Raw genomic sequence first — 21,946 nt, forward strand, 5'->3', positions numbered from 1 at the left:
AAATGACATTTAAAAGATATTACTTACAAAAACATCAAAATACATGAAATATCTACTAATTTTTTTCGTCCTCGGTTTTTTATTGTGATGATTCAAGACCCAGAGAAAAGCTACAAGGGCACAAGGAGTTCCCACATACGCCTCACCCACTTTCCCCAAATGCTGGCTCATCAGATGACACTAAAAGGAAAAGGCAAGTTTTCAAGTGGAAAAAGATACTTCCAATACAAAAAACCCACACACAAACTCATAACCAGACTATAAAAGAACTCCTACAAAGTAAAAAGAAAAAGGTAGACAACCCTGTAGAAAAATGGACAAAAGACCCAAACAAGCACATCACCAAAAAAGATAATCCAAGCAGTCAATAAACATGAAAAATTGCTCCAAGTCACCAAGAAGAGGCTAATTCAACGTGAGTGAGCTTCCACTACCCGTCCAACAGAGTGGCTAAAAGCGAACAGGCTGACAACACCAGGGGCTGGTTAGAGCAGGGAGCAGCTGGACCTCCCCCCCACTGCTGCGGGGATGTAAACCGGGCCGTGTCTGGCACTTCTCACGAAAGGTGACCATGCACATAGCCCTGACCCTGCAGTTCTGGGAACGGACCGACCAGAAGCGTTTACAACACGCACCAGGATGTGAGAGCTTCACAGCGGTCCATTCCAAGCACCCCCAAGCTGGGGACCAACTCCACACTATCCCAACTGGACAGATAAATGACGGTCAGTCACATAATGGGACACAGGAAGCAATGAGAACAAATGAACTCGCGCTACAGCGACAGGCAGATAAATCTCAGAAGCAAAACATACAACTTTTTAGGACAAATTTAAAAAGGGTAACGGTGTTAAGAGACTGTTAGATACTACGTTAAAAAAAAAAAAGACAAAACTAATCTATGGAAGTCAGGTTGCCTTTAATGGGCAGGGGCAGTGGCTGGGGGAGGACACAATGGGGGGCTTCTTGGGCACCAGTAACTTTTTAATTAATTAATTTATTTGGTTGCGTTGGGTCTTAGTTGCGGCAGGCAGGCTCCCTAGTTGAGGCAAAGCGGGCTCCTTAGTTGCGGCTCGCCCGCTCCCCGGTTGTGGCATGCAAACTCTTAGTTGAGGCACGCATGTGGGATCTAGTTCCCGGACCACGGATCGAACCCAGGCCCCCTGCATTGGGAGCACGGAGTCTTAAGCATTGCACCACTAGGGAAGTCCCAACTTTCTGTTTCTTGATCTGAGTGGTGGTTACATGACTGTAATCATTTCATAAAAATTAAACTGTAGGGCTTCCCTGGTGGCGCAGTGGTTGAGAGTCCGCCTGCCGATGAGGGGGACACGGGTTCGTGCCCCGGTCCGGGAAGATCCCACATGCCGCGGAGTGGCTGGGCCCATGAGCCATGGCTGCTGAGCCTGCGCTCCGCAACGGGAGAGGCCACAACAGTGAGAGGCCCGCGTACCGCAAAAAAAAAAAAAAAAAATTAAACTGTACATTTATGATTTGGCACTTTATGTATGTTACATTTTAATAAAAAGTATATGTGAAAACATGTATAATAACCTAATTTTCAAAAATTGCATATATGAAGAATTAACAGAGAAACTGCTTATTTCACGATCATGGATTTATTGGTTTTTAAAATGTTTTACTATTATACACCATATTTTATTTAACTAATGTGTATTACAGTTAACATACATTTAAAACATCAGTTAAAAAAAAAAAATCAGCCTCCCTACCTTCATAATCAGTTCCAATGCATACTGTGACTAATTTTATATTCTAAGCTTAATACCATCTGACTACTTGCAGTGTACTTCAAGCTCATTATTTTCTCTCAGCCTGGAGTATTCCAAATTCCCCCTTGTTGGCTCAATTTAAATATCGCATCCTGGCTGATTTTTTTCCATAAACTTTTTCACTCCTCCCATCCCCACCCCCTTTGAAAAGATATGTTAAATACAATGAGAGTCCCAGCACTGATCCTCAGGTGACTCAATGTTTACAAGTCACCAGGCAGAGAGGGCCACTTGTTTCTTGCTCAAAGTGAATCCCTACTTCACAAAGCATATTTCCTATTTTTTAATGATGTAATTAAAGAGATTCTAAGTGGAACAGATTCTAATCAAAGTTTCTAATCAAAGCTTCTTTGTAAGTATAAACAAATTTTATCTAATTAAGTGCTATAAAACAGCAAATGACGAGTTAGTCAAAGTAATAAAAGGGAAGAGGGGACCCCACTATTTTAAATAAAATGCCCAGATGCTGACAAGAGTTGTCTGTTTCCACAAAAGGCAAACTAAGAACTCTAGAATTGCAGGCCCTGAAAGGTATGAAATTCTTTACCTCTGGTATGACCTTGATAAATAAAAAAACTTTCTGACTTCTTTCTCTTACTGTTGGGACAGGATCCTGCAGGGTGGAAGGGGACCTCGGATGCAGTACTTGGATTTATATGAATCCCACACTGAGTGATTTTCTGGGAAGGAACTCCATGACTTTTACAGATTCTCATATGGCCTATGATTCCCTGATTAAGCACCACTGATCTAGGCAATATTTCCCCAAGTGTGATACATGTCACAGGTGGTACAGAAGATGATTTTCTGGGGGTCCATGAACAAGCTTGTTCTCTTCGTGGTTGTATTCATTTTGATGTATATTTGAAAACATACAGCAAGCACATCAAAACCATAATGTATTGATACACTTTACAAATTAAAAATAAGTCAATTTAAGTTAGTGGGAAAAAAAGACTTCAAAGTTTTAAGTAAGATGTCCAGGTGCCATCTGGATAAACTATGGTTTATCCTGCTGGCAGCAGGCCAGCAACTGGGCCTTAGGAAACAGGAGGTGGAAGGAAGCCACTTAACACAGAGCACGTGTGCTTTCACCTCTGCTACTCAAACCTCTTGCCACACCTCGGAAAGTCTACTCAATGCAACAACCTCAGAAATTCCCCACAACCATGGTCTTGCGGAGTACTGGCTAAACTAATCCACAGAGATTATACCTGGTTCTAGCACTTGCATCTCATTTTGTCCCCGTATTTGGAAGCTGTGATACCAGTAGAGATAGAAGTAAATGGCAAAGAGCCACAAGGAAAAAGGAACTGATAAAGAACGTCTGAGTAAACAGCTGGCTTTAACAATTAGCTGGAGATGCTCTCACCGCTCACTGGTGAGATCTCAGGGCACAGATAACTCCTACAAAGTGATTAGACTTTTCTGTTGTATGTGGTACATGTTGATACATATTCCGCATGCATTACAAATGGAAATACTCAGAAATGCTATTTGCTAAATTTTCGGGGGAAAGCAGCTGAGGGAACTACTGTAACCAAGCAGATCTCCAAGAAGCCCATTAAACCCTGTGCCCCTTCTGTGCTTCCTTCACTAAATAGAATAAAACCGCTGAAGTCCACAGATTTCATGGTGGAGTCTAACAATGCGCCATTCAGTGTCATTAAGCCACACAGAGAGACACACAGACAGACAGACAGACAGAACACGGTGAAAACAGGACCCTGAGAGAAGGAGACCATCAGAACTCCTTTCTTACAGGGCTTCAGGTTAAAAATGGTTCTGTAACTAAATCAGCATGCAAACAATACTAAGTACAAAGCATAAGTATTTCCCAACAATCCTCACTTTAATCTGGTTCTTTCTTTGACAGGTGTAACTGGTTTAAAAGGAGTTCTAAGGGTTCTCTGCAATAGAGTAGCCCTTCCTGTTTTTTCTAAATTTAATTTTTATCAACTATTTGAAACATTCAGAAAAAAACTTAAATGCTACAACAATTGGATTTAACAAATGTTAGCATCTTGCCGCATTGTCTCCCTCCTCCCCACGCAGGGGCTGACTGGTGGGGCAGCAACCAGACAACCCGGAACGCAGAAGCATAGGCTTCACAAAGGAAGGGCTCTGAGAACTTGGCACGTGACCTACACTTCCCTGAAAATGAGCCCGGCCACAGAGCTCAGACACAACAGTTAATGGGGATACAGTTTAAAATTAATACAAAGTCCGAAGCCCAACACTCAACTATTTTCTCCCATTTCCACTGCAATCCAAATGCCATATAATCACTTTCACAGTTAACATTTCTGATTCACTTCTGCCCACAAAACAAGTTATAAGGGGTCAAGGAAAGGCCACAGTCTTCACAGAACCACAAGGTTAAAGGCATATTTCTACCTAAGGCAACGCCTGTCTTTATGTTAGGCAGTTACTAAGATACGATTTGAATTAAGAAACAGATACTGTTGTCTTTCAAGTAATTCCAATTCCATGTCTACTGCACCTGATTTAATTGCCCCATTACCTGTATTAATGGATAAACAGGAGCTTGTTTGGCATACCTTTTTCTGCATATGTTCACCCAGAAGCAGATTTAGAAATGAAAATAAGAAATCCAATTCATATTATTCAATTAACTATATACAGATAAGATAAAAATATCTGAAAGTCTGTATGAAGTATTCTCTTATAATTCTTCTAAACATTACGTTTTTAAGTCCACTATGTCTGCACTGACATAATAAATCTTTTTAGCAATGAAGATCAGAAGCCACCCTTTGTTGCAGTACTTAATTTAGCAGGTAAAATAATCCATTACTGAAAACTTACTTGACATAAGCTTTGGAATCTGGGCTTGTCCTCTCAACAGTGGCCGGTACAAGTTTCCCTGGTAAGTCGCAGGTGGTGGTGCAGCATTGCTGTAAACTCCAGTTCCAGAGCCTCTGGGCATAACATGGCTATAAAAGGACCCCCCAGCCAGCAAAACAATTATATAGACATATATCCAACACGTAATAAATAAATGTTGGCAGCCGTCTTTGTACTATTAGATCTGATTAAGACAATGCAAATTTAAAAGATTTATAATGGACAAAGTTCAAAACAGTACCCGATAATGGTGACAGCAAATATTCACTTATCACGCCAAAGATTTTTAATAATCATGTAAATATTAATTACTTTATGCAAAAAATAATCTGAGTCCATTTCTCTTTTTTTGCATTATATTTTGTTTTGTCCTCAAAGACCCATGCTGTTGCTATCGCTACGCAGCTGACCCTTGAACAACGTGCGTTTGAACTGCGCAGGTCGACTTATAGGTGGATTGTTTTCAATAGTAAATACTAGAGTCCTATACAATCCACGGTTGAGGATTTTCGACTGCTCAGAGGGTCAGTGCCCCTAACCCCAGAGATGTTCAAGGGTCAACTGTATATACTACTACTCTATATCTTACTATTTTCAGTTTACTACTGATATATCAAACATTTCCCTATATCTTTCATAGTCTTCCTAGGTGTTAACATCTATACCTATAGAATATTTACATGTTGATATCTCATATTTTACTAAACTAGTCCACCATTTAGTACCAGTAGTATAGACAACAATGCCTAGAGAGATCTGGGCATATAACCAGGCTCCTCTAAAATATCTTCTCAGGATAAATTCCAATAAGCAGGAATCTGGATCAAAAGTTCAGAGTACCTTCAGAACTTAAAACTCTATTTAGAGGTATTTCTATGTTGCTTTCCAAAATGGCTGAAATAATGCAAAAAAGAAATCTTTTAAGAATATTTTAGATTTGCATTTCTTTTACTATTAAGAATGAAGACGACCAACAAACCACAATAGAAACTATCCTAAGCAGTTAATCCCCACAACAACTTCATGAGTTAAGTAGGCGTGATTATGATTCCCATTTTACACACAGGAAATGGAGGCACAGGGCGGTTCAGTAACGTGAACAAACATATCAAGTGGTAGACAAGGCATCTGATCCAGACGTTTAGGATCCAAAGCCCATGACCCCACTGTCCCTTACTAGCCACTGTATAAAGTACACGCTGCTGATGGTAACCTACTACCTAAATCCCATTTTGAATCTTAAGGTTTTCCTATGAATTGGAAATATCTATTTTTGAGTTATCATCATTAATTCATAGATGATAACTCATTAATATTTACCCCAGCACATTGCTCTTTTTATCCCAGCTTTATGTGTTACCGTTTCAAAGCTCCCTCTTTTATATACGGTTGTCTCCATAACTAGGAAAAAGACAATTTGATAGCTAATAAGGGCAAAGGCTAAAAATCAGAAATTCACAGCAGAGGAGATACAAATGGCCAGCAGACATCTTAAAAGAGACTCAACCTGACTAACAGGCCAGAAAACACATTAAGGCAGCACGGAGACATCAGTGCTTGGGTACAAGCCCCGGAGGTGATGGCTCTGCTCAGAGGTACTGGGGACACCCGGACATGAACTCGGCCAGAACTTTCTTGAGGGTAAAGAGCATGTTTTATTCTTTTGAAATAACAGTCTTCTAGACAGCAAAATCTCTTAAGAGAAAATAACGGAATTCTCAAGCAACACATAAAGCAATATACAGACCAAAGAAACAGAAGTGAATTTTAAAAAATGAAGAAAAGCAGAAAAGTATCAAAGTCATTAAAATATCTGCAAAATAGTTGTATTTAATTAAATATTAAATATTTGTGGCATAAATGCTGACTTAATGCTTTGTGGAAGACCCAGAAAAAGCAAAATACACACACAGAGAAACCTACCACTCACCCCAAAGCCCTAAAGGCCGCTGGATCCAGGTGGACGGGCCGCCGGTCCCGGTTAAAGCCGAGCTGGGGCTTCCACTGCCGCCCATTGCTGGACTTCTCCCAGTCGCCAGGTTTCAGTACCGGTGCAGGTTTTCTAACCATTTGAAAATACAAAATTTAGTTATAGGGATGAACTTCGTTTACACAAAATAAACCTGGAGAGTTTTATAAATGCACTGTTGTTTACCTTGCTCCCGGAAGCATTATGGCTTTAAAAACGTAATCTTCAGCAAACTGTGGGTCTTTAAAATTAATACTAGAAGAGAACAATACACAATTTAGTGATTACACTGGATTAGCCTCACTTAACTATCATGTAAACTCAGGTACTTTTCACCGTTATTTTATTTATTTAAGTTTTTTTTTTTGGCCTCACTGCGTGGCTTGCAGGATCTCAGTTCCCCCACCAGGGACTGACTCTGGGCCCCGGCAGTGGAAGCCTGGAATCATAACCACTAGGCCACCAAGGAACTAGGCACTTTTGACCTTTACACAGAATAACTAAAATTCAAATGTTCTCCAAAAATGATCTTAGGGGCTTCCCTGGTGGCGCAGTGGTTGAGAATCCGCCTGCCAATGCAGGGGACATGGGTTCGAGCCCTGGTCTGGGAAAATCCCACATGCCGAGGAGCAACTAGGCTCGTGAGCCACAATTACTGAGCCTGCGCATCTGGAGCTTGTGCTCTGCAACAAGAGAGGCCGCGATAGTGAGGCCCGCGCACCGTAATGAAGAGCGGACCCCGCTCGCTGCAACTAGAGAAAGCCACGCACAGAAACGAAGACCCAACACAGCAAACATAAATAAATAAATAAATAAATAAGCTTTCATTAAAAAAAAAAAAAGAAAAGAAAAGAAAAAAAAATGATCTTAGTCACTGGATTTTGCCAAATTGCCAAATGGCTAAACATCTTCCTCACCAAACCGCCACTAATTTCCAGGATGGCCCTCGTGTAACTTTCTGTGCAACAGTCATGTTCAAGCTAATTGTGAGTGATCACAGAGAAATAACAGACACTGCCTGCCCAACTCTTGAGAAATTCCAGTATAATATCAGAGACAGGTCCAAGAGGTTTCCAACAACAAAAAATAAAAAACACCTTTCATTTTGTTCAGGCCATGGCAAAGACCCTCCCTCTGGCATCTTAGAGAAGATCAGCTCTTGTTACAAGAAAGATGCAAACAACAACAGAAACATTTGCAAAATCAAAAAAGAACACAAATAATCCACAGGGGAAAAAACACAAAACATCCCAGTTGGAAGCCTGTATCCTGCTCTACTAATGTGTGTTTCTGTGATAATGTAACAGTCACCATTTGAACACTACACAAAGGCTGTACATTCAGACTAACAAGCTGGGCCAAACTCCTTTCTGGTGGGGGGTGTGTGTGTGTGTGCAGGCGCCTCCCAAAGCACACAAGTCTTCCTTCTGACACAGCAACGTCTCTTCTAGGACTCTGGATACGCGCCTGGTTTATACTTAAGGATGCTCATAACATCAGTATTCATAATGTTGAAAAACTGTAAAACCTAAGTGTATGGACAATAGTGGACTGGTTAAAGAAACTATGGTTCTTTCTAAAAACGGTATGCTCAACTGATATTTTTTAAAATGTAACAAAATACTTAATGACGTGGGAAAAGTACACATGCAACAGACTAGACACACATTCACCAAAAGGTTACTTGCACATTCAACCATTTCCTTTCCTTCTTTTTGCTTTTTTATATTCTCCAAAGATCCTCCAAAGATTACAGATTACAGTTGCAATCAGTGAAAAAAGGTTTTATTGAACTGGTTGACATTTTAGATAGCTAACTTTTTTTTCCTCTTCAAATACTGCCACTTAAAATAATTAGGGCCCATCTGCTATAGAGAAATTTTCGTTGCAGTAGGATTTAACTGTATATTTTAAGTACACAAAAATAGTTTCATTTATAATAAAGATGCTATAAGCTCAAGAACAGCTGAACAACACTTCATTTATTCAATCTGTTCCTCTTACAAACTCACTCTTCACCGCAACTGTCTTTATCTCAGATGTTCTCTATTCCAGATGGCTTAGGGCAGGGCCAGGCACGACAGGCAGTATGAAAGGTTTAAGAGGGTGAAAGAGATAGGTATCTGGGTCTGTTAGGGCTTTGCAGATACATAGTAAAGAGAGAAAACTGGGGACTTCACTGGCAGTCCAGTGGTTAGGACTCCGAGCTTCTACTGCAGGGGACACAGGTTCGATCCCTGGTCGGGGAACTAAGATCTCACAAGCCACGTGGAGTGGCCAAAAAAAGAGAGAGAGAGAGAGAGAGAGAGAGAGAAATCTGGTGATAAAGCAAGACTTGCAACTAAAGTATCTCAAAATACTTCTCTTAGTGTCAGCAGGCCTTTTCGGCAGTTTACCAAACAAATTTTCAGAGTGCCCACTGCATACACGGTCTCACGGTGGGATCAGGGGCACAAACGCTGACCAAGCACGGAGCCTGCCTTCCCTTCTAATAGGGGAAATAGACAGAAAAGGTTTAATAACAGTTTAATAAGGAAGAAAGTGGAAAAGGCAACAACAGGCACAGGAAAGATGCTGAATCAAAGCATGTGAGTGCACATGCCTTCCACACACACGCCCTTGTGAGTGTGGGCTAAATGCATGTATGTATGGGGGAGGGGGGCCTTTCACCTGGGACCAAGGAAGACAGCACCTAACAGGCTATGGTTGAAGGTGGGACAGGACTGGCTGCAGGATGGAACAGACATGGAAAGGGGTAGCTCCGTTTAATTGGAGCAGCCTTCTCAATGGGGATCTGGGAGAGAAGTAACAAGCCCTACAAAAAATGATTTGAGTGACTACATACATTCTCAGTTCTCCCAAGGAAGATACATAACCAGTGCCATTCTAAAGGCACAGGATACAAACTGGTTCATTACATGCAGTAGATGCTTTAAGTTCTCAAGACTTAATTCTCAGGTGGGACCCCGGTTGAGAAGGGCTGAACTGGAATGAAAAAGTATGTGAACAGAAGTGGGCAGTAAGACGGCCTGGTTGAACTGGAATGTTGTCATGAAGGGCTTGTTCTGACCACAACGTAAGGCCACTTCAAGTTGTCAGAGAGTAAAAGCAATCCAAGATGCAATTCAGAAAGAACCACCCGGCCACACTGCATTAGAAAGATGGGGCGAGAACCAAAAGGAGGTCACAGTCCTAGCCTAGGGAATGCTGGGCGAGCTAAAGAAATGGCAGGGCTGGAGCTGGAAGGAAGATCATGCTTAGGTGAGGGCTCTAGGGGAACACCTGCAAGGCGCGCATAGAAAGAGCTGAAACTAAGAAGTGAAAGAAACAGCCAAGTAACAAGCTCCCAGGGAGAAGAGAGAATCCCAGGTCATAGGGATAATCTCTCTCGAAAGACAACGGTTACAAGAGGTTTAATAAGAGAGCTGAAGGTAATGTTTGAGAAAACAAATCCATTTATTCATCAAATATGTGCAGTTTATTATATGTCAATTATTCCTCAATAAAACTGTTTTTAAAATTCCACTATTCATGTTCATGCTCTGAAAGGGAAAACATTTCCAAGCTAATAAGAAAACAATCTCCAATATCTCTCCCACTTCCCCTCAGAACTACACTCAACAGTGTGATCTTATACTTAATATGGTTCAAGCCATTGGGAGACAGAAAAGGAGTATTTAAAAATAAGTTTGGAGGTCCCCCACTGAAGGGACAAGGGACACAACTTATGATCTGAAAGATTAAAGCATTCATTCCCCTTGGATCTTTGAGAACAATTTGAAGACTTATTCTCTCCTAGAAAGAGTTAAGCTTTGACTGGTTGTGATATTTTTTGTATTTTAATTTGTTCCCTAAAATATATACTAAGAACTATTATGTTTCTAGAAACTAAAGTAACAACAGAAGGTAAAGCACAACTCTACTGTACTTTTTTCCAATGTGATAACATCAGCCACAACTTAAACTTCCTAAAAGTAAAACAGACTTAGGCAGGAACCCATTAGGCAAAGGTCCAAAGGGTAACTTTTTATTTGGATCCAAACTTTCAAAGTGCTTTTGGTTTTTTTCAGGTTAACGTAATTCAAATTTTTATAGGTAGAGCATTAAAAATAATGGAAATAATTCCATTATACTAAAATATATAAATAAAAATAACGGGGAAAAAATATAGATTACTCTGAGAAATTCCCACCATTAGAAACAAGAGGCATTAATTGTGGAGAGTTTACTGGGGAGGGAAAGCAGTAATATGGAGATAAAGTCAGAAGCACCCTCAGGGAGGAGACGAGTTAACAGAAGAACCTCTGGACCCAACAGGCTGCCCGGCTAAGGTCAGAGAACGGTGCGTAGATTCATATTGTTTCATCTAACTGGTGAAAAGCGGAGGGGGTTTAACCACTCCCTCGAGGTGGAACAGCGCCGAGTCAGGCAGCATAAGCTTCTACCCTCCAGACCAGCTCCGACGAGGGCTTGTACAGTAGATCCCCTCCTTGGTTAGGTAACCTCCCTATTATTTTAATCACTTAATTGTCTTCATAAACACACTAAGGACAATATAAATTAAAAATTTTAAACGTAAGCATAGTGGTAAAGTAAGGAAACTGAACAGTGCTTTTATTTTTATCACAAGTAGCACTTTAGACACTTTGCAGCAAAGTCTCAATAGAAAAAAACCAGAATGCACAACACCTTTTCCAATTCCATTCACTTTAAGAATTATCCTTATAAACGCTATTTAAGTACTACTATTGTTTGAGTGCTAGGACACATCACAAAGAAAGCAGAAAACTCCAGAAATCTTTTCATTTTTACCTTTCCCTGATACATTCCATAATTAATGCTCAATCAGCAAACCACTGCAAACTGTTCACGATTCATATACTTGACATTTTAAAGCACTTAAAGAGTTTATAGGACTTAACAATGTCTTTTCTGACATCCTAGCAGAGGAGGTTAACCAGCTGTGTCCTATGAAGTATTACAGGCAGTGAAAGTTAAACCCTCCCAAGTGTTCCCAACCATCAACTCTGTTACTGATTCCGTGTGTCCTCCACTTCTTCAGGTTTTGGATCTCAAGTTACCTGCTTGCCAACCATGAGTCTTACAAACATGGCAGTAATGGTCATTACATTAAAAATCTATCTTCACGTACATCCACATTTTAAAAACATCTCCTTGAAGACAGAAAACATTCTATCCCTTGCCTGATCCATCCAAAAGTGAACACAGAACGTTTGAGAAGCAGTCCTCTGAAGAAGTAAGTCTGGGCTCTTAGAAGAATCTGGCAAACACAGGTTCCAACACTATGAAAGCCAAGCTTTTACATGGGTTTAGAAGGATGCCAGGTGCCATGAGAGAAAAAGAGAAATCTGACAATGCTACTAATGAAAACATCTCTAAAGATTACATAAACCCAGATTACCTTTGAGAAGAGAAGAAAAGCAATGAAGGGTAGGCAAAGGGAAGAGCATTCCAAGCACTGGGAGGAAGGCACAGAGATGAGTGGGACACGGAAGGGACCAGCCTAGAGAGCAAGGAGGAGGTGTCCCTGAGGAGCTGTGGGCACTCAGGCACAGAGCACGGCTCCACCAAATTAGGGCAGGAACCAAAGATCGCCGAGGGGTGGCAGTGTTTAAGAAAGATGAGACAACAGATTCAGTGGGAAGGAAGGTGGCATTAAAAAAAAAAAATCAGCTGGGAGAGCACTACGGTAATCCAGGAGGAGCGAGTACAGAACAGGCTCACTGGGAAAAGCCAGATATGAAAAATAATTGGGAAGAAAAAAATATTCCAGAGCAGTGGTGTAGGTACATGGAGTCCTGTAAAGTGAGAAGCCAAAGCTCCTAAGCGAGGGACAGAACTGAGAGATGGGCAAGGAGGCGTGTGAGGGGCGCAGAACAAAGCAGCCAGTGTGGACACAGAGTCCGAGGTGAGACCAAGGGGGTGTGCGTGCACCTACTCCCCCAGATGGATAGAAAATTGTGCTGCTACACCAGGAAGATAACTTTTTTGTAATTTAAAAATCATATACAGGTTTTATATGTTTAAATTTGACAAAGAATTATTCTAAAATACTATGCTAAGCAAATTACAATGGTGGAGGAAGAGCAGACTGAGGAAAATTCAGGGAGATAGCTCAGCTCTGTTCAAAGTTAAACTACTACTATGTTGAACGACTTACGGAATCAGAATTGGAAAAAAAAATCCTAGGTAACTGCTGATTGTATTCTTTAAGAATCCTTCTATGAATTTAAGACACTTCAATAACTTCTAAAATATACTTTCTCAATACTATAGATAAGACCTAACACGATGGGAAGAATCTACCTAAAGTCAATGTGAGGAAACAACTTCTCAAACATGGAATGCAATACCAGATGCATGCAAACAGAGAAGGGGGAAAATATCAAGAGTCAAAACAGAACTGGCAGCTGACTATGGAAGCTACCTTTTCAGATTTTTTGTTTATAAAGCAAAAAAAAAAAACACTGGGCTACACAAGAAACCCTGAAACAAACACACGCAAAACTACAGTAAACTGCATCTCAGCCTCAACATGACCCCTCAGAGAAAACACTGAAAATCACCTCATACGGTAAGAGTTAACACTTTGGTCTTTCACGAAATCTCTAGGAAATCAACTCAATTAAGTCAATTTTATTATGAAGTTATATTCAATATATACTTGAATATACAGCTGAATCTCAGATTTCTTTTATAAATTAATAAATCTTGTAAAAACAGTGGATACCAAACAACACCAAAGGCCATTTCAGGCTCAGAAATCACCACCACCATATCATCATACAAACACAAACTCCAGGATCTGTCAAGTTTGTAACTCTTCCCTTGCGCAAGTCTCTATCCTAATTAGATAGTTAAGATGAATTAACTATTTCTAGAGGGCTGTGAAGGAAGACCCTTGAGAACATGCTGAGAAATTGAGGAGCACAGCAAACAGAGAGGACAGGTGGGAGTTAACTGGCCTGAAGCTCGGCTGGGAGCCAAAGACCCCAGGGGTTAATACACAGAGTCCACACTGGCTCTGCCGCAGCCAGACTGTTTGTGGTGGGCACAGCAGCTTGGCTTACGGTTCTGAATCCCACCCTTAACAAAAGAGCCCACAGACAAAGAGCCAGGACGAATTATGTGCAAAGATAAACTAAAATTGTGGGTAGAAATAAATGAAGGCAACTAGTTTAGGAAGATTTTCCAAATTCACAATGGTTTTCTTTACGTAAAAGCCTTTCTAGAATGGCAGTTGCTCTCTAAAGCCATGAAAGACAGGAAAATAAACATGCTTATACGTCACAATGAGAAATCTAAGTAAAATCCAAAATATTCCCTGAGAATGAGAGAAATAAAGGAGTATTCAGGAACAGCTTTTACAAAATCCTTGAATTACTAGAATATTTGCCCTACTCTCATCTAAAGACTGAAGAACACAAAAACATAAACCCTGCCATCAAGATTAGTAATTGCATACAACAGTTACATAAATGAGTAGTAAGTCTGATTTTTATCTAAATAGCTATATTATATTTTACATACTCAGTAGAAAATGCTTTCACCATTGAAGAAATGAAGTATAAGTTTTCCAGATAGCAGAAATTAGCCCCTTAAGTTTAAAATTGTTGATAAAAAAATTCCACAAATTCGTCTATCTCATCTTAACCAAAATAAAGTATATTAACAGTTTTGTTTTTAAACTCAGCAGGGCCACGACCATAAATGTAATAAATAGCCTTACAATACGGTGAAGCTGTGTGGGCCTCTGGGGTGAAGAGGTCTGTTTGCACATACACAGCAAACTACTCCTGGAAACTCCTACTTTCTACCTCCCACTTTTCTAATCCAGGAAGAATCAGAGGTTGTTAGGGGAAACCAGAAAGCAGAGAAGCAAGCTTGTTAAATCAGTAACCTTAACAATATACATAATTTAAAGTCAAGAGGCTCTACTAGGAGGTCTGCAACACAGGGACTCTCCAATCTCAAAGCACTGCTGGAATAACAGCTACCATTTCCCGGTGAACCAGTCTTCTTAAACTTATCTGCAAGTTCAGAGCTGCATTCTGGGCAAATGTCAGCAGTTTGGGGAAACTTACCTGATCGCAGCGTTCTGTGTCAGATCCCTTAACATGGGAACAGGAGAACATACTATTCTAAAAAGAAACAAGAGAAGAACCATCTATTTGTGAATCGTAACCTTTTGGATAAGTGGAAGCAAGATGTTGCTATGTTTCTGAGGAATCATTAAAATGCACCAGCAAAACAATATAATCGTATATATCTTTAAAAAAGGGCCTTGTCTTCCTTGCTTGTAATCTCACTAACAGAAAACAATTATGGGCAAAGGGCTTTTATCAGAATTTGTAAAGAATACCTACAAACCAAAAAGGGGGAGTTGGGGGGACAGATAACTTAACAGGAAAACAGAACAGGTATTTCATAAATGAGGAAAACCAAATAGTTAAGAGATATACCATACGGCATTCAATTTCATTAGTCATCAGAGAAATAACAACTGTCAACCCCAAGATCCCAACAAGCATCCACCAAATTGACAAAACGTAAGGTCGTGACAATCCCAAGAGTTTACGAGAACAGAGCAACAGGATCTCTCACAAACTGACACAGATTATAAAACAGTGTAATCACTTTGGAAACCCCCCCGATATTATCTAGAAAAGATGAAGATACACATATTTTATGACCCGCAATTCTATTCCTGGATCTATATACCCTTGAGCAGCAGTTCTCAAACTCTGATCTCAGAGCCCCTTTACACTCTTATCAATTGAGGACCCCAAAGAACTTCTGTTCATGTTGGTTATATCTGTCAATATTTACCTATTAAAAATTAAAACTAAGAAATTTTTTAAACACTAATTTAAAGATAATACTAATAAACCTACTATTGAAAACCTAATAAGACAATTTAGTAATAAACCTACCATTAATTTATATAACATTTTTATGAAAAAAACACCATATTTTACAAAGCAAAACAAAAACAAATGAGAAGAATGTTACTGTTTTAACTTTCTTTAATACATGGCTTAGTATCTATCTTAATAGCTGGATTCTGTTATCCACTTCTGATTCAATCTCTTGAGGTATCACACTACATTTAGCCTCTGGAAAACTCCACCATACACTCAAGGCAGGAAAAGAGAAAGGCAAACAGCATCATAACACCTTAGTATTATTATGAAAATAGTTTTGACCTTGCGGATTGCCCCAAGAGCTGGGCTTTGACCCCAAGTGTTTTTTTAGTCCAGGGGTATTCTGTTGTTGTTTTGTTTTCTCACTACTTTCTCATTATTACTAGAAAATGAAACATTTAGGCAACAAAGTAAAAATGCTAACTATACATCCTCCCAATCGCTTCAATTATATACAATGAATACTTACTGATCTGGAAGAATGGCTTCTTCATCCAAAGAAAACTTTCCTTGAATCCCATGGCATAGTTCAGGTGGTACATCCACTGACTGTGGAAAAACACAGCCCTGATTATACACCCGAAAGACTGGAAAGCAGGGACTAAAACATATGCTTGTTCGTCAACGTTCACAACAGGAGTAACATTCCTAACAGCTAAAAGGTGGAAACCACTGAAGTTCCCATCAACAGATGAGTGGATAAACAAAATGTAGCGTATACACACAATGGAATATTATTCAACCATAAAAGGAAGGAAATTCTAACACAAGATGGCTGAACCTTGAAAAATTATGCTAAGCCAAGTGAGCTAGACACAAGAGGACAAATACTACTGTATGATGCGCGACTTACGTGAGGTATCAAGATTAGACAAATTCATAGAGTCAGAAAGAAGAAGAGAGGTTACCAGAGGCTGGGAGGAGGGGAGGATGGAGAGGCAGTGTTTAATGTTGTTTAATGGCTACAGAGCTTCTGATGGGGAAGATGAAGTTCTGGAAACGGACAGTTGGTGGTAGTTGCACAACTTTGTACATGGTCTTAATGCCACAGAATTATACACTTAAAAATGCTTGAAATGGTAAATCATGTTTATATTTTACCAAATTTAAAAAGGGTATTCCTGATTAATTAACTAGGTATTCCTGATTAATTAACCAAATAAATATACTGTTTAAAAACACTTCATGTTGGAAGGGAGACCGTACCTCTGTGGAACCTGTCTTGTACAGCTCTAAAAGGAAGTCGTGCAGTGGGTGATGTTTCCCCACAAATAAGACATCACCTCCAAGACTGTTTCTTCTAGCTGGGGGGAAAGTAGGAAAAGAATAAAGATCAAACCATTGTATCTGCAAGAGCAATTTTTATGACAACAAAATTAAAAGATGCATCTAAATTTTAAAAACTTAAAGTCTGTGAAAAATAATTTAACAATAGGTCTAAATAGGTGATATGTCTCTGCAGAAGAAAAAAAAAACTTTGATGATAAGGTTTCAAAAATCAATGACTATCAAAAAAATTACTAAAATATACCTGAATTATTATGGGATTGCAAGATAAGGGTCCAAGTTTTCTTATTTATACAGAACTCAATTTCTTATTATAAGAAACAAACATTCCCTGAGAAAACACTAATTTTATCATCTGAGAACAAAAATTATCCTAAGGATGGTTAATGGAGATATTATTTCTATAGGTTTGTTACACTGGTATTAAATAAATTTTCCAATTGAGCCCAGCCTTGCAATTTCCCAATATTTTAACTGTCAGTATTAATGACAAAATCCTACTTTTTGTGAAAAATAACATTTCAAGTTAACACTCTGAGAGCAAATGCTTTTGACTCAACTTAACCTTCAAGCAAAGTTATTGTTATTTGGGGGGTAGGGGAGGAGGAAGGGAAGAAGGGAGATGGAGGAAATCTAATACTTATAACTTAAAAGTTTCATTTAATTACTATTCAATTTACAGGTAATAAATTTTAAGAAACAAATTTAACTTTTGTTACAAAGAAGTAAAATCAGTGATTTTGCCCCCTTTGTGAAAAATTCACAAATGAAAAAAAAAGGTCTAATTTTTTCTTTTTTTTTTGCGGTACACGGGCCTCTCACTGCCGTGGCCTCTCCTGCTGCGGAGCACAGGCTCCGGACGCGCAGGCTCAGCAGCCATGGCTCACCGGCCCAGCCGCTCCGCTGCATGTGGGATCTTCCCAGACTGGGCACGAACCCGTGTCCCCTGCATCGGCAGGCGGACTCTCAACAACTGCGCCACCAGGGAAGCCCAAAAGGTCTAATTTTATAAGGAAACGTGAAGTCTGTGTCCCACAGACTCACTGCTGACTGAGTGGGGCGTCGGCCTTACTCTCTTCAGGGGTGAGGTCCGGGTACACCTCTTCCAGGGCAGCTCGCAGTCTTCGCTCATCCACGAACGGCAACAGAGCCACACCTGGGGACATAAACGCACACCAACCGCCCAGCTATTAGGGTCACCTAAATTCCAACTGGTCCAAATGAACATTTCTAGTAGAATATCCCTGCCAATATAAAAACATTTGGGAACTGAACTCTAATCTTTAGCCAAAATTCAAATGTAGAAGAAAAAATTCCAAATTCCCCACCCTTAAAATGGCTCATATGGAAAACCATGTTTGATCTTAACTCTGTGATAATAAAATTTTTAAATTAAATGAACAAGTGGCCACCTAGACACCAGCCTCTCTCTGTTCTCGCCCTCCTTACTAGATGCCCTCGGGCAAACCAGTCAATCTCCCAAAGGCTTGGGTTCATCCTTTCATCTTTTTAGGACCTTGGTTTCTTCTTTTGTACAGAGATCATGCAACAAAAATACTCAGAAGTTCTGTTTAACTAGAATACTTGAAATGACTCCTGCAGCTCTAAAATTGCATAATATTCTGTTATATTTTAAGACCTAATAATTAACTTACACACACAAAAATTTTAGACACTTGTTTGCTTAAATTTTAGGGGCGGGTAGAACAGATGATTATTTTCAGGTTGAAAATTGTCCCCTGGAGTGTGCTAGAATTGAAATCATTGCTTTATCTGGACCCATGTGCATAATCTTCAAAGAAGCACACCAGTAATACGATATCTATTACTAGAAAAATATACGAAGTTATTGAAGCATAATAAGTGCTGCTGTATACAGTAAAAATAGTATTTTGGCCAAATAAAAATTTTAAGATAAATAGCAAAGAGAAATGTTAAATAAAGCTAAATAATTTTGAAACTACTCCCACTCAAAACTGCTGTATTTGTGATATTTTCCCTTTAAAATGATGAGAAATGAAAGGTTTCCAAAGTTGTCATTAATTATTTAGCTACCATATTTTCAAAGTTAGGAAACGTCTTCAATTGTACTACAAGTAAGAAGAATACCTAGTTAAGGAGAATACTAACTTCTAGTGTGAATTTTATGGGGCCTAAAAAACTGGTAAACACTTAGATGGAAAAAACCTAGAAAGTTGTTCAAGTGGTAATTAGTCATTCACTTAACAAAAGTTATAACATGAAAAACTACAACATTATCTAGCTTTCATTTTCTACCTACTAGATTTAGGATCTAAACAAATTATCAGAAAGACTTTCCTACAATATCAACTCCAGAAGCTAATTCCAAACAGTAAGCAACTTGCAGTGCTAATGACAGCCATATGGTTAACAAGTAACAAACGAGCCCTACTGGCCAAGGGAGGAAGGAACGCCTTACACCCAGGTGTGACAGTGGCAGTGCTTGAGAATGAGTTGATAGTAAAAATGACAGCAGCAGCAGCTACTTTTTTCTGAGCACCTATTTCCTATGTTACATGCTTTGGTTCATTTAAACCTCTCAACAGCCCAGAGGCAGCCCAAATAGTGGTAATATTTAGTTAAACACAGGGGTCAGACTCTCTGGGTTCAGATTTTAGTTCTGACACTGTGTGACTCTGATCAAATTACTTAAATTCTCTGTTCATATATAAAATACACAGCATTTGAAATATCTATGCTATATTATTATTTTTTTTAAAGAAGATGTTGGGGGTAGGAGTTTATTAATTAATTAATTTATTTTTGCTGTGTTGGGTCTTCGTTTCTGTGCAAGGGCTTTCTCTAGTTGTGGCAAGCAGGGGCCACTCTTCATCGCGGTGCGTGGGCCTCTCACTATCGCGGCCTCTCTTGCTGCGGAGCACAGGCTCCAGACGCGCAGGCTCAGTAGTTGTGGCTCATGGGCCTAGTTGCTCCACAGCATGTGGGATCCTCCCAGACCAGGGCTCAAACCCATGTCCCCTGCATTAGCAGGCAGATTCTCAACCGCTGCGGAATCAGGGAAGCCCTACGCTATATTATTATATATAATAATTGTAAGTACACATGGTCAATAAATGTTGGAAAAATACCCAGATACATTTTATCATCTATCACTTTAAGATGTACTCAACTTAGGCAAGAACTTAACTAAGTATTATCATTACTTTCCATACGATTTAAAGATATGTATGGAGAAAAAACTACATCTCCTAACAGTAGTAAATTTTACCTCAAGAAAGGTATGTTCTTGCTACAGAGTCTAATAAATGAAAATATTTATATAAAATATAAAAATATTAAAGGTCTGAGTTTAAACCCATGCTAAAATTCATCTGGAATCTTAAGGGACCCCAGACAGCCAAAAGAATCTTTAAAAAGAAAAACAAAGTTGGAGGACTCACATCTCCTGATTTCAAAACTGACTACAAAGCTACAGTAATTAAAACAGTATGGTGCTGGCATAAGACAGACATTCTGACCAATGGAATAAACAGCCCAGAAATAAACCATCATATGCACTCAAATGATTTTCAACAAGGGTGCCAAGACCACTCAGAGGGGAAAGGGCAGTCTCTCCAACAACCGGTGGTGGGAAAATGGATATCCACATGCAAAACAATGAAGTTGGACCCTTACATTACACCACATACAAAAATTAACTCAAAATGGCTGAATGTCCTAAATGTAAGAGCCAGAACTATAAAACTCTTAGAAGAAAATGTAGGGAGCAAGCTTAGTGACACTGGATTTGGCAGTGATTTCTTAGACACCAAAAGCAAAGGCAACAACAACAAAATAGTCCAACAAAAATTGGACTTCATCAAAATCAGTAATATATAAAGTACACCTATAATAAAACAACGAAAACCCAATTCAAAAACGGGCAAAGGACCTGAAAAGACAATTTTCCAAAACAAGATACATAAATAGCTAATAAGCACATGCAAAAAGAAATGATCAACATAATTAATCATTAGGGAAATGAAAAATCAAAACCACAGTGAGATACCACTTCACACCCATCCAGATGGCTGCTATCAAAAAACCAAATAAATATTGGCAAGGGTGTGGAGAAACTAACTGATGTGCACTGCCTTACTTTTCCTCTAGACAATTTATACTACAGTGATAGTCAGCAAGTCATCTGCATGTTTATATACTTACTTATTCATTTAACGAACACTTACATAAATAACTTTACTTATTTTTACTTTACTACTTCCTGTTCTCCTATGCCTCCTCTCCCTCTATGTGACTCCTCTACAAAGCATCTTCAAAAACAACCTAAGTCCCCAATCTTTTTACCTATAACACAATATGCCCACAGTGTACAACACTTGCACAGTCCCAATCAACGGGTTGCATTTCCCACTATCATTCTGTTAAAGTAATATGAAATTCCTGTTACTACATAAATCAAAAGTCAACCCTAAAATCTCATAATTATTTCAATTGGTAAATTATTATTTATTCCCCTTTTCCTCCACAGTTCTCTTTGAGTTATTTTACTGGTCTCTGTACCCCAGAGAATAATCAGGGAAAAAGAATGAAAGCATGGTATTACCAAACATGCTTATCATTCTAGAAAAATATATGGTGGAAGAAGAGGTTAAAATGATTTGCTGAAAGGGACTTTGGTGTGAAACAACAATTGGCTTACTGTGTGAGAGGCATTCTTGTGTTTTACTGTCATCACACATTTTTTGAGTGGGAAATATCACCTTACATTTAGTACTAATTTTTACTGCCATTCTTTCTACAAAGTCTGTGAAAAGAATGGAATGAGAAAATAATATACACATAAATAAGAAATAAACTAAGTATAATTAATGTTAAGTATGTAAACTAAATTTCTAATACATTTTTCAAAAGTTTCCACAGAGTGTAAGTAAATCTCCACATGGACACTCTCATGTTTCTACATTGCTCAGCAATCTCACAAGGCGTCAGTGACTGAAAGGAGCAAGTCCCAAGTCCCGTTAATTTATCACAAAGGAGATAAAAAATATGATTAATGTATTTCAACCCATTTATTGTTTACCACAGTGTGACTATTAAAATAT

At 39.1% G+C, this 21,946-nt stretch overlaps 1 protein-coding gene across 2 annotated transcripts in view; it reads right to left on the reverse strand.

Annotated features, from left to right (window-relative positions):
- The window catches only part of XRN2 (5'-3' exoribonuclease 2), an 80,070-nt gene that overhangs the window by 14,368 nt on the left and 43,756 nt on the right, over positions 1-21,946 (reverse strand). For both annotated transcript variants that reach the window (XM_060125274.1, XM_060125273.1), the window contains 7 exons: positions 17,935-18,018; positions 16,782-16,879; positions 16,045-16,124; positions 14,736-14,792; positions 6,817-6,885; positions 6,592-6,723; positions 4,623-4,750 (listed from right to left, as the gene is read on the reverse strand). In XM_060125274.1, the coding sequence (XP_059981257.1) occupies positions 4,623-4,750; positions 6,592-6,723; positions 6,817-6,885; positions 14,736-14,792; positions 16,045-16,124; positions 16,782-16,879; positions 17,935-18,018 (648 nt within the window). The remainder of the gene's footprint in view (positions 1-4,622; positions 4,751-6,591; positions 6,724-6,816; positions 6,886-14,735; positions 14,793-16,044; positions 16,125-16,781; positions 16,880-17,934; positions 18,019-21,946) is intronic.

Source organism: Lagenorhynchus albirostris, chromosome 15 (assembly GCF_949774975.1).
Source record: "Lagenorhynchus albirostris chromosome 15, mLagAlb1.1, whole genome shotgun sequence".
Taxonomy (NCBI): Eukaryota; Metazoa; Chordata; class Mammalia; order Artiodactyla; family Delphinidae; genus Lagenorhynchus; species Lagenorhynchus albirostris.